Consider the following 12246-nt stretch of genomic DNA (forward strand, 5'->3'; position numbering starts at 1 on the left):
AAAACCAAGAATAAATGAATTGTTAGGAGACTATTTTTATAAATAAGACAGAAAATTAATAGGAATGCCAAGGATCCTTAAGAGCTATGCTTGTCTGTCTCTTGGGTTCTTGGTAATATTGAACTTTATCTGTTTAGAATAATTTTTTTTCTAGTTAAATGCTTTATACATAGAAAGTTTCAAGTAGTTTTTTTGAATGAAAAATATTCCAGTTGTTTCACACTCCTCCTTAGATGTCTTTTCAGCATTGCCCTATACAGTTATCCAACATTTCAGGCAATGCAGTAAATTTTCCTGAGATTACCTCAGACTTACTTGAATAAGTAATCTGATTGAATTTTATTTGTTTTATGTGAAACATTCCCTGAGCATCTCCATTGCTATAGGGGATCCTGTTGGAAGAGAATCTTCTCTGAAGGGGATTTTGGGGGTAAGAAAGGGTTAAAAAGACCGGCGCGGTGGCTTAGGCCTGTAATCCCAGCACTTTGGGAGGCCGAGGCGGGCGGATCATGAGGTCAGGAGATCGAGACCATCCTGGCTAACACGGTGAAACCCCGTCTCTACTAAAAATACAAAAAATTAGCCGGGCGTGGTGGCGGGCGCCTGTAGTCCCAGCTACTTGGGAGGCTGAGGCAGGAGAATGGCGTGAACCCAGGAGGCAGAGCTTGCAGTGAGCGGTGATCCCGCCACTGCCCTCCAGCCTGGGTGACAGGGCGAGACTCCGTCTCAAAAAAAAAAAAAAAAAAAAGAATAATAGTGCTCCTGGTAGCCCAGAAGTTAATACCACAACATCCCACAGAGGAGAGTCAGTTAGTGTTTCATTGTGGCCTTCATCTGCCTGTTGATGCCAGTGTGGAGGCGTGAAGTTATGCTTAAATATGATATATGATTTTCCAAGTTAACTGTGTGTTCTTTCTTCCTTAATTAAATCCTGTCTATAGAGTTACCATTCAGGTTGCTGCTATTAAACTGAGGGATCTTTTGATGATTGACACCATTTCCTGCTGTACAAACACTCCAAATATTCTAGTTTTCTCAGAAGCTTTTAAAGAAAGACACTATCTACTTACCTTTGGACCCAATAGATTTGTAGCTTTTCGATGTGGTAAATATTGTAGGATATATTTAAATTAAGTACTTATTTAGTTTGTGGAGTAATATTTTGCTATACTCATATGCTTTGTGTATTTTGGACACTTGGAAAAATAATTATTGTATTTAAGCTCCACACGTCAAGTTATTGAAAAGCTCAGGGTTTTCATCAAAGCAGAATGTAGGTAAGTTTCACAAGTATTTTACTGTATAAAGTTGTAAAAACACAGTTAGACAATTTAGGCCAGCAGATGGCACTCTTACCTTTGTCCTCATTTGAAGAGATGTTTGAGGTTGTGGCAACTTCTCTCATAACTAGATCTCAGAAACTGTTGAAAATTGCATTTTCCCATTTTTATTTAAACACAGTTTTATAAAAAAGCAATAAAGTTATTTTTATGTTTATAGAGAAAAGTGGATGAATGGACAAAACCATTTCTATAGATAGTCTGTTCAATTATTTGTTAGCACGTGAAATAGTTAAGATCCATATGGATGAAAAATGCTCTTCCTGCAAATGCGTTCTATATTGTATAAGTGTCTTTTCTTTCTTATTTATAAACTCAGAATCTTAATCTGATAAATCCAGCTGGATGAACAATAGAATGAGAACAATGCTCCTCTTATCCTTTGTTTCTGGGATTTCATATAATAGCTTGAAATCATAGGATTTTAGTGCTATAAAGAGCCTTGGAGATCATTTAGTTGAACATGCAAACTTTTAGGTGAGGAAACCAAGGCCCACAGAGGTGAAATGACTTGTCCAATTTGAAGGTAGAAATACTGCTTTTAGTTAAAAGCAGAAAACGGGACTCACTGTCTTCAGAGCAAAGCTGCACAAGAACCTTATGCTTTATAATTGCATTTTGCTGTGTTATTCTCTGACGGAATGGAAGGCAAGGGAGCTTTGGCCACTTGACTTATTGGTGGAGATCGACAAATTTGTCATGTTTCTTCTGCTTTTGCTTTTTTTCATAAAACTGCACACAGCAGCTAAGAATTCAGAAATGCCCCTCAGATATATCTAAATATCCAAATCAGGCAAAAAACATATGGTAGGAATCTTTTTTCATGGTAATTACAAATTTATAGAGGGATACACACATTTTAAATAAAGTTTAATTTAATAAAAAAGGGGCATACCAAGACTAGGGTAATCTACATGTTGCAGGTATAAAATGTCCGAACTCTGAACTAGTTAACTGAGTAGTTAGTTCATTTGCAGTGGAGATATTTGTGGAACCAGGGAATATTCATAAGCAGTACGGGATTAGTAGGATAGGGTATCCAGTTGGCGTTCAAGAATATCAGTATACAAAAAGCATCTCATTTCTTTATTGTTATGAATCAAATTAAATATGGGTTATTCCATTTTCCTGGCTAGCAGGCTAGCAGGACATCCAAACTCAAGTTTTTTTTTCTTTTTCTTTTCTTTTTTTTTTTTTTTTAAGGAGAACTTCCCTACTTCACTCAGAATAGGAAAAGACCCAAGGGGCTTAAATGAACCAGAAAAATTGGACCAGGGCCTCCATTCTCTGCCTTTGTTGATAGTCGCTGAGATGTTTGTTGTTTAAGCTTGTGTGGTCCTTTTGGAGGCGTTTCCCCTTTACCATTCACCGCCTTCGTGGGGCATTGACACAGAACCTTCACGCTGTGCAGGGTTCTAGACATTCACACAGAAGCTCTGCTACTTCTTAGGTGCTGTGAAGCATCAGCGTGTCTTCTACTCCCAACCTACCACCACTGCTCCAGAGTCCACCATCCCCAGCTTCCAGTCTCTGGATATCTAGCTCACTTCAGGGTCTAGTGGGGCAAAACCCTCCAGGCCCTTTGGGACTCTATTGCTTAATTTGCTCCAACGGGTCTGAAGCCAAAAATGGTTCCTCTTCTCCTGGGGAATTCAGAACACAAAAGGAAGTCTGACAGAAGAAAAAAAAAAATCTCTCTCTCTCTTTTTTTTTTTTTTTTGGACAGTGAGTTTTCAGCAAGAAGGATAGAACAAATTTTAATTTCTCAATAATGTGGCCTATTTCATAAGGCTACACTTTATTCTAGCCATATGTTTTTATGATGAGTGACAATACAGGAGAAGGTGAAAGGAAGATCCAAATTCACAGAAGCTGCTGCTTCTAAGTGTTGATACTAACCAGGTCCCTGAGCTCTTGCTGGGTAAAAAGTAGGTTACTTTTAAGTGGAACAACTGTTCAAAGTACAAAGACTGGAGTACGTGGGGGGGAATAAAGAGCAGTGTTTTTTTCCCAGAGGAGCGGGCCTCTTCTACTAAGCAGCCAAAAATGTTTATTGCTGTTTAATGTTCTATTGCCAAACTTGATTTCTTTTCTTCTCAGAAACCTTTAACTTCCTATCAAATAGAATCCACACTTACTGCCTACTTTACTCCTTAGGGATCCTTGAGAATTTCCTAGGTTAATTTATGCTAAGTGCTTTGTTCTAGTCAACAATAATACTAATTAGGGCTATTAAGGCATCATCTAGACAAGTGAATGCCCCTCCCCCTGCCCAACCATTTTTTCTTAGTTGTTTTTGATGTATCTCCTAGACTAGGACCTGAGATAAATGTAAACTCCTAGAAAATATCCCAGTGAGCGAAGCTTGTCAGGTCTGTAAGGCAGAAGAAAAAGATTATTTCTGACATGCCTGCCCATTTCTCCACGTGGTGGTATAACAGCGAAACTTGGAGTTGTTCTTCCTCTTCTAGCTCAGCCCTGATGGGTTCATACCCTCTTGTGACAACTGATTGGGTGAATCTCTCCCCAACAGCATGTTGGCGGGATCATGGTGTGGCTTGAAATCTGCCATGGTGGAATTATTTATAAAGAGGGGCAAAGACTACAAATAATAGCTGGTTGATAAACCAGCACACTACTACTGAAAAATCACATTTGAACCAGCTTTTTGAATTATTTATTAAAACAACAACAGCAACTGTAAGGACCTAAAGGCTTTTCATTTCAACTTTATGTGAAAAGAATACCTAGAGAGAGAGTTTGGGTGATTCATAATGGGAAGGCTATTCATTCCCCCTGCTTCAGCATATATTAATTATAATTTTAAAATTCCAGCACCACTTTTGTTTAATAAAAATTAATTGCCTGTGTGCCAATGATAACATATCTTTAGAGCATGCCACAGCTTTGCTCCCTTAAAAGAAAAATATAAGAAAATGGGCAAGAAAGTCTTTTGAGTTAATGTTTTAAGAAGTAGGTGGAGAGATAATGAAGAATACCATTTGAATGCTATTGCAGGTGATATTTTTAGGAAGTTATTTGTACCTTAACACTCATTGCTTCCCCCTAAGCTTTGCCAGCGATAACTCCTGTTAAACCTAAATTACTTTGACAATTATTACAGATTTTAAGGAATGTTGTGGTAAGCCTTAGGGAAGCAACTAGATTAAATGAAATAATATATTAGTGACTACAAAATGTATTGTTGAAGAAAAAGCCCCTTTCTTCCCCCAAAATCACCATGTCCATAAACAAGAACACCCTGAGTGTTATATCAGTATCAAGTTTGACTTTATTTTTATTAGAACCATGGCAATTGGCAAAGAAATTATTTTTTGTATAGTGCTGTCATATACATATTGCAAAGCAGGATTGTAAAACAACATATATTTATATTTAAGTCAAGGATTCTGTTAAGCCTTCAGGAAGCTTAGGTATCAAGTAGTAGTTTGCAAAGCAAAAAATAAAAAAGGTACGAATGGTAGGAGGCTTTCTTTAAGATAAGGAGCCCTGAATCATTGCTGATTCTGTTGTCTCTGCAGTTGCTAATGTTCACGCTTCAAGGATTGTCAGCTACACCGCTATAGAATCACCAAACAATGCCTCCAAATCCCTCAAGAAGTCAGCCATACAGCCTTCTAACTTTAGGAGCATCTCATGTTGACTTTGTCAAATATCTCAGGATCCATCACGAACCACAGATGAACTAGGGCCCCGAGCTTCAACATCAGAGAGGGAGATGTTTCCCTGCATTTGGTTCTCAAACACACACCTCTACAGACGTGGCTGAATCCCCTCTTCCGTCCCTCTAGGGAAGAGATGGCCTGATACGGAGTCTGGCTAGAGTACTGAAAATTTATCATAATGTTTATACTTCATCGTCTTCTATTCTTGTGCCTTCTAGCCTTAAAATGTAACCATGATATATACAGAAGGGATATATATCCCTCAATTTCTTGTATCTTATTTGGAGGGAAATTTTGGATGTTTGAGGGTAAGAGGCACATGAGGGACTGGATTTGAATCTCTGCATGTCAGATATTAAAGTTCATGGAATTAGGCACACATTGCTATAGTCAGTGTAACCCTCAAATCTGATCTTACTAAACCTACCCAATATTTAAAAGATGCTCCAGATTTCTGAAACACTATAAAAATGATGCTCTGAATTTTAGACATTTGATAATTTGTAAGTGAAGGTATTCGAGTTTGATTATGATATGTCCATGCATTGAAGTTTATTTATGAGGAGAGTTATTCAATAGACATTTCTTGGGGCCAAATATATGTATATGAAACCAAAAAATTTAAAACAATTAGGCTAGAAATAATAGTGCCTCACATTTATTGTCTACTTTTCCTGTGCCAGGAACTGTGATAAGGGCATTTAAGGGATTTTTCATTAAGAAAATCTAGGATCACACATCTTATAAATTTTAGAGTCAGCCTATTAGAACAACTGGACTGAGTCTAAGGGTTTAACCCCCACAATACAACTGTCACACTATACAAAATATAGTGTAAATGGGCACCGATGGAACAGCTGCAGAATGATCTGAGGAGAAAAGACTTCTTGAAAGGCACATTTGGAACTAAATTTTGACATATGATCCTATGGCTCCATGCTATAGATTATATTAACAACTTAAAAGTACATAGATTTACAAATTTGAAAATCAGTTAAAATTTTGGAAGGAATAGATACCACATGTACTGACTTAAATTTACAGCATAAGTAATTTACCTCCAATTCCTATTCCTTCATCTCTCCAGTCCACCAAAACACCACTGAGAAAATATTCATGAATTGTCATTTCAACTCAAAAACCTTCCCATCATCACTTTCCCAAGCTTTGGTTTACAAATCCATATAAGTTGCCTCTTCTTCAGTCTGTTAACAGAAAACCTTCATGATCTTGGTCTTTATGATGTCTGGTTTATCAGAGTCTCTTACAGACATTGGTTGAATAAATTCTAATGGTTGTTTCATTTTTGTCTTCAATTGTCTTGTTTTCACAGCCATGTCATTTTCATTAATCAAACTTTCTCATTCCAAGCTCTCTGCATCCCTTCCCTTGCACACACGAAAAATATATAAAATTGAGCTTTTAATGAGATTGGTAGGAAGCATTATTAACAACTATTCCTCCCAAGACTTGCGGTGGATACAATTCTAAGACAGGAGATGGGACCGTCTTGAAAGATAAAGAGTTCAGTTTAGACAGAAGGGCTTTCTGATTTATATTTGAGTTAAGTGGTGCGTATTCCATCAATGGCTGCCAGAGAGAATCTGGCACCTTTTATTTTATTTTAAATTAAAAGGAGTGTCTGTAGAAGTAAGTGGTCAGGAATCTGCCAACTGCTTCTTTAGACTGGACAAACACACTTCTTTTTGGAATCCATTCATGCCTTTCCCAAAGGGACATTGTCACACAATGTTTACACAAGTGCTTCCTATTTGTAACTTTGCCAGAATTGTGTTCTGCGCGATTCTGATTACACACCCTAGACTTATTGAGTTGCCAACATTCAGACATCATTAGTGACCTCATTAATGTCATTTTGATAAAACGTTTACATCATTGCTTCTCTTATATCTTGTTTTTGACGCATATTGGAATGTCTGTTCTACATTTCCCCACATCCTTCATTTACCACATATTTGTTTGATGCGGTGTTTTTCAAGTTGTTAGTGTTCTGTACTTTTAATCCTTTTGGCTAGAACCCAAATGTTTGGTGTGCCAGGTCATGAGCATTGCACCTTGACAAGAAAAATTCTGTTAAAGGCCCCATAATGAGAGAAGTATTGTCTCTCCAGAGGTCTCATGTAGTTCACCTCTCTCCCTCAGTGTTATGTCGGGAAGAGTCACTTTTCTTCTCTGTACTTCTATTCTATGAGATAAACACGGCCAGTTAGACTTGGGTATCCACAGTGGAGGTTTTTTTCTTTTACCAATTCTAGCTAATTTCATTTCCACAATGGTCTCTTCTGTGGGATGTGAGCTGCCTACTCTCTGGAATTGGTTACTTTGTTAATGGAAATAGCTTCTGCCTCAGATACCTTATGGTCTCCTAGGTCCTGATATTGACTTTCCTGTCTGTTCAGATTCCTGAATGACAGCCTTAACCTTAGAATATTATTTGATTTTAAAAAATGAGAATTTAAGGTTATTATTCAACCTTAAAAAGGAGATTTAAAGTTGAATATTATTCAACCTTGAAAAATGAGATCCTGCCATTTGCCACAATATGAATGCACCATTTTACTATTTATATGTTTTCCATAATATAACATTATTAACCTCAAATATGCACAACAGAATTTATTTAAAATAGAAACCAAAAATAAAAAATAGAAATTGGTGAGCAAAAAAGAAATGGGAAAGCAATACATGCTTCCAAAGAAGTCACAATTTCTTTGAGGGAGATTAGGCAGTTTTTGGAAACCTTGTCAAACAATCATTGTAACAACTCTTATAGAAAGTTAGAGTTTACAAAGAATTTTGACATCTATTATATATTTTATCCTCTCAAAAAACTCTGAGGTAGGGTATTATTATTATTCATGCTTTACAATAGAGGAGATTGAGGTTTCGATAGAATTTACTATCTGCCCAGGATTATCCAGTTGGTAACAGAGGTAGGAGTTTATCCCAGTGAGTCAGGCTCAGAATCCAGTGTCCTTTTTGAAATACCTCTGTTTGTGAATGGTCTTTCTGATTTGGAATTTCACTGTTTACTTCTTACTTGGCTACAGAGACACAGGATTGAGAAGAGGATAATGTGATATTATCCCCAGGAGCAACAGCGACTTGGTATACATGCCAGTCTAACCTATATGGGGAGTTGTGGGTTTCTTTTCTTATATCTTGAAGGTAGGTGAAGTTTGTGGAAATTGTTGAGTTCAAGGGAGGCAAGTTTTGTCTTGGGGTATTAGAGTCTAATTGCTTCCCAAGCAATTCTTGCTTGGGAATATTTAATATGGGTTACATGGCTTAAGTTTACCCATCAATAGGAATTGGGTTCAATTGTGGGAGCAGAAGGCACACTCCTATTTTATTCCTATTTTTTTTTTTGTCTGATTTTATGAAATTTTGTTGCATCTTTTCTGGATACAGTAGCCACATTCGTGATATACACTGAATGTACAGAAGTGTTCCTCTGTGTTTGGGAGCTTTCTAGTCTTTCTAGTCTTTCCTCCAGTCCATTAAATTCAAGGTAAACAAACTACCTCCATGTAGAAGCTAAACTGCTTCTGTAACAAGCTTTCCACAAACTTCCCACAGGATAAAAAGAATAGTCTAGCAATATTCCCCTTGTGTTGCTCATAATTCTGGGCAGATAGTAAACCAATTAAATAACACAGCTGGACAAACATTCCAACTATAATTTATAAAGTTCAGATCGTGAACACATTTTCATTGTCTTCTTTCTCCATATGGAATCTCATTGTTTCTTTTAATTATTTTTTTTTAATGTGTTTATGTAAGATGGCGTGTTCTTTTTTTTTTTTTTTTTTTTTTGTATTCAATGTTGTTTATTGAGGAGTGAATGAGAGACTACTGCCAGACATGCCAATGACACTTCACATTCAAGGGCTGGAAGCTGGAAAGCTTCCCGACTGAGTCACTGTATAAGCCTTCTGGGAAAAAGAACCAAAGTGACATCAAATATGCCATCTTCATGCTTGTTGTCTGTCATCAGTTTTTTTCAACTTTTGGGTCTACTGGTTTGCTGGGTAGTAGGCTTCTTTCTACCCTACAGAAAGACTCACACTCCAATTCACAGTGAACACTGAATGCAGAGCAATTTGTGTGAACACACATCTACGCTGAGTAACTGTTCTTAAAGCTGTTTTTCCTTAAATTTCCTTATGTCTAACGAGAAAAATTAATTTGATTTCCCTTTCCCCTTCAGGTGGGCAGGTTATACCAATAGAAAAATACTCTTCAGTGCTAGCTACCGCAGGGCTTCCAGGAACTCCTTCAGTGGTCTGGTAGAAATCCATGGAAACTCCATTCTGCAACACAGCGCTGCTCTTCCTGCTTGTGGCTCTCCAGAAGAATGGCCTACACACAACACTACCGATCTCTTTTGCTCAAAAACAAAACAAAGAAACCTAAACGAAAGGGTAAGCGTTTATTTGGAGTTAGTTTTCTGGTGGGTGACATTAAGGCCCTTCACGCAGAGTTCAGGAACTCCTGAATGGCGGCCTGCTGCTCAGGACTGAGCTGTGCTATGCACTCAGTCCACAGTCCTCCAGAAGTCTGTACTTGGCGAACGACATTGGCCAGACGTTTGGCACAAGGATCTTCATGTTTAATTGCCTCGTGCATTTCTCCTTCTGCAATTATACTGAATATTTTGGGCAGATTGGTATTGTTTGGGCCAAGAACAATTGGATGATTACTTTCAATCAGGTCACACAGATAATTGAAAGTCTGAACAGCTTCTTCTTTATCTTCATGTAGTGGAAGCCAAGACAACCAGTGTGGAAGGACCTCTTCAACGTTTACACAGTCAGGCTTGAACTTCATGATTTTCCCTACTGCTGAGATGCAGTTCTCTGTAGCATTGACATTTTCTTTGGTCTTAGAATCCGCAGACTGAATAACTCTTACCAGCAGGGGAAGTGCTTCTGTACAAAAAGGGCGATAATTATCTCCACCATACTGTGCCATGACTCCCAGGCCATATGCAGCTGCTTGCCTGACTTCTGGGCTGTTGTCACATACATATTGGAGCATTGGTCTTAAGAAATATTCTGCATATTTAAATGAGGCTGGACTACAGTGTTCTATGACATCATCAAAGATGCATAATCCCCATTGTCTGTCTGGCCATGGTCTATGTGGACAAATGAGGTTGACAATTAATGGAAGCAGCTGTTCAAACCATGGTAACACCTTTTCTTTGTAGCTACTGAATATTGAGTGTAAAATATCTGACACTTTGGTCAGAATATAAACATCATTATCATCCTCATCTTGTAGTGACTCTTCGACCTGTTCATCATAGTCTTCATCTTGTCTTTTAACTTGTCGTAATTCTTGATTTTTAAAATGTTCTTCAAGCTTTGCTTTCAATATACCTCCCAGTTCTTCAAAGTGTTCATTATTAAGGCATCCATCTCCCATTACTTCAATGCACTTTGCAAAAGAATGCATTATTTCTGAGAGGACGTCTGAATCTGGTTCTGTACCAATGGCCTTAATTAGAGCATCACACATAAAATGCCACATCTGTGTGAGATACTCAGGACCACGGACTCTTGCACACTCCAGGAGAAGAGGCATGGATTCCGCTGCTGCCACTCGAACACCATCGTGGAAATAAAATTTCAGTAAAGGGACCATCAGTTTGACAACCTGTTCAGTGTACTCCACAAAGCCTTCCTTTAACTCCTTAGCATAGCAAACCAACATCTGGCAAGCAGTTGATTTTTCTTCTAGTCCTGCAGTTTTAATACCAAAGCTTTGCTGATCTCCAAGGTTCACAAATTCCCAACCATCATCATCACTCATATTCTCCATGTCTTGGGTATCTAAAAGGGCTACTTCGGGCTTAATTGAAGCCGTCTTCATTAAAGGCCCCATAACCACTGGAAGGTATTGCTGAAATTCTTTTCCAAGGAGTTTGCACATTCTGGCCCATGCTGAGATCATGTAAGAGATCTGAGGATCATCATCTTCCATATCATTGAAGTCTGTCTGGGTCTTTAACAAAAGCTGCATCACATCTGATGCATCCTGCATGAATTTTTCCTTCCCAACAGCCAGACCAATGAGGCTAATGCATTCAATAGTTTTTCCTCTCAGAAGTCTCAGTTCTTTTTGAACCGCATTCTCAACGATGTGCTTCAGTGATGGCATAAATAAATCATAGTAGGGGACAAATTTTTCTTCTGCAGTATCAGCAACTGATGCAATGGATGTCACAACTTGTTCCAAAACTAACTTGGTGCCTTTCTGAATCAGCTCTTGAAGCTTCAGTACCATAATGGAATGCAGATGTTTCACCAAATTATCCAAGTATGGAATAAGTAGTGACTTGGGACAGTCTTCAGTAAAGTTAATGAGGGCAGCAGCTGCATGGGCCTGCACACGTTGATTGCCTTGGTCTTCCATGGTCTGCAGCAGAGCTGCAATCACCTTCTCATGAAATTTCTTTTGGAAACCAGGTGCAAAATCTGTAGCCATCTGTCCCACGGCATTACAGGCTGCATACCTTACTCTTGGATGAGGATCCTGCAACTGCGTTGCTGTCAAAATCATCATCTTCTAGTTCATCTGCATTTGCCCAGTCCTCATCTTCTTCCAAATCAACCATCATTGCTAACATCTGAGGAATAGTCTGTGCAACAATATTGGTATGTTTTCTTAACATAGCAGCTGCAGTCTCAGAGAGGGTGACGATCACTTCAAGGGCAAGCTGGCGTTGCATATTGTTGAGGCTAGTGTCTCCACACAACTTTAGACTTAGCTGTAGCGTTGCTTCCAAGTGAGGACGCAAATACTTTGGAACAGTATCTGCAATCTCAACGAGGGATTTTAGGACAGAATCATCATTCTGGTAGCACGAGTCATTTACTGCCTGTAGGAATCCCGGTAGCAAGTTCTTGATGGCAGTCTGAACATCAGAGGGAAGTGCTGGATAGACTTCATCAAATGCAGAGGACAAGAGACGTCTTAGAAGAACGGCGGCCATTTGTCTAGCCTCTTCAGCAGCTGTTGTATTTCTGATGGCTTGTAAGAGGAATGTGATCTTTGACTGGCCTGGGATATTCTCATAGGTTTCCTCTGCCTGTTTCCGGACCACATTGTCGGGGCTGAGCAGGTTTCCCAGGAGCAGGTAGAACTGTTGCTGCTCCGCCGCGGCCGCCGCCATTGCGCTAGGCGTGAGAGAG

At 38.7% G+C, this 12246-nt stretch overlaps 1 protein-coding gene across 1 annotated transcript; it reads right to left on the reverse strand.

Moving 5' to 3' along the window:
• Positions 1–9460: 9460 nt before the first annotated feature.
• LOC465328 (importin-5-like) lies at positions 9461–12243 on the reverse strand. Its single transcript, XM_054663099.1, has 2 exons — positions 12057–12243; positions 9461–11587 (listed from the first exon to the last, which is right to left on the reverse strand). The coding sequence occupies exons 1-2, from the start codon at positions 12225–12227 to the stop codon at positions 9521–9523; spliced, it is 2238 nt and encodes a 745-aa protein (XP_054519074.1). The 5' UTR covers positions 12228–12243; the 3' UTR covers positions 9461–9520.
• Between the last annotated feature and the right edge of the window lie 3 nt (positions 12244–12246).

The sequence above is a fragment of the Pan troglodytes genome, chromosome 10 (genome assembly GCF_028858775.2).
Source record: "Pan troglodytes isolate AG18354 chromosome 10, NHGRI_mPanTro3-v2.0_pri, whole genome shotgun sequence".
Taxonomy (NCBI): domain Eukaryota; kingdom Metazoa; phylum Chordata; class Mammalia; order Primates; family Hominidae; genus Pan; species Pan troglodytes.

Coding starts and splice junctions, on each gene's coding strand:
- LOC465328 (XM_054663099.1), bottom strand. CDS start 12,227: ATGGCGGCGGCCGCGGCGGAGCAGCAACAGTTCTACCTGCTCCTGGGA. Junction 11,588..12,056: donor ATACAACAGCTGCTGAAGAG/GCTAGACAAATG, acceptor ACGCAGTTGCAG/GATCCTCATCCAAGAGTAAG.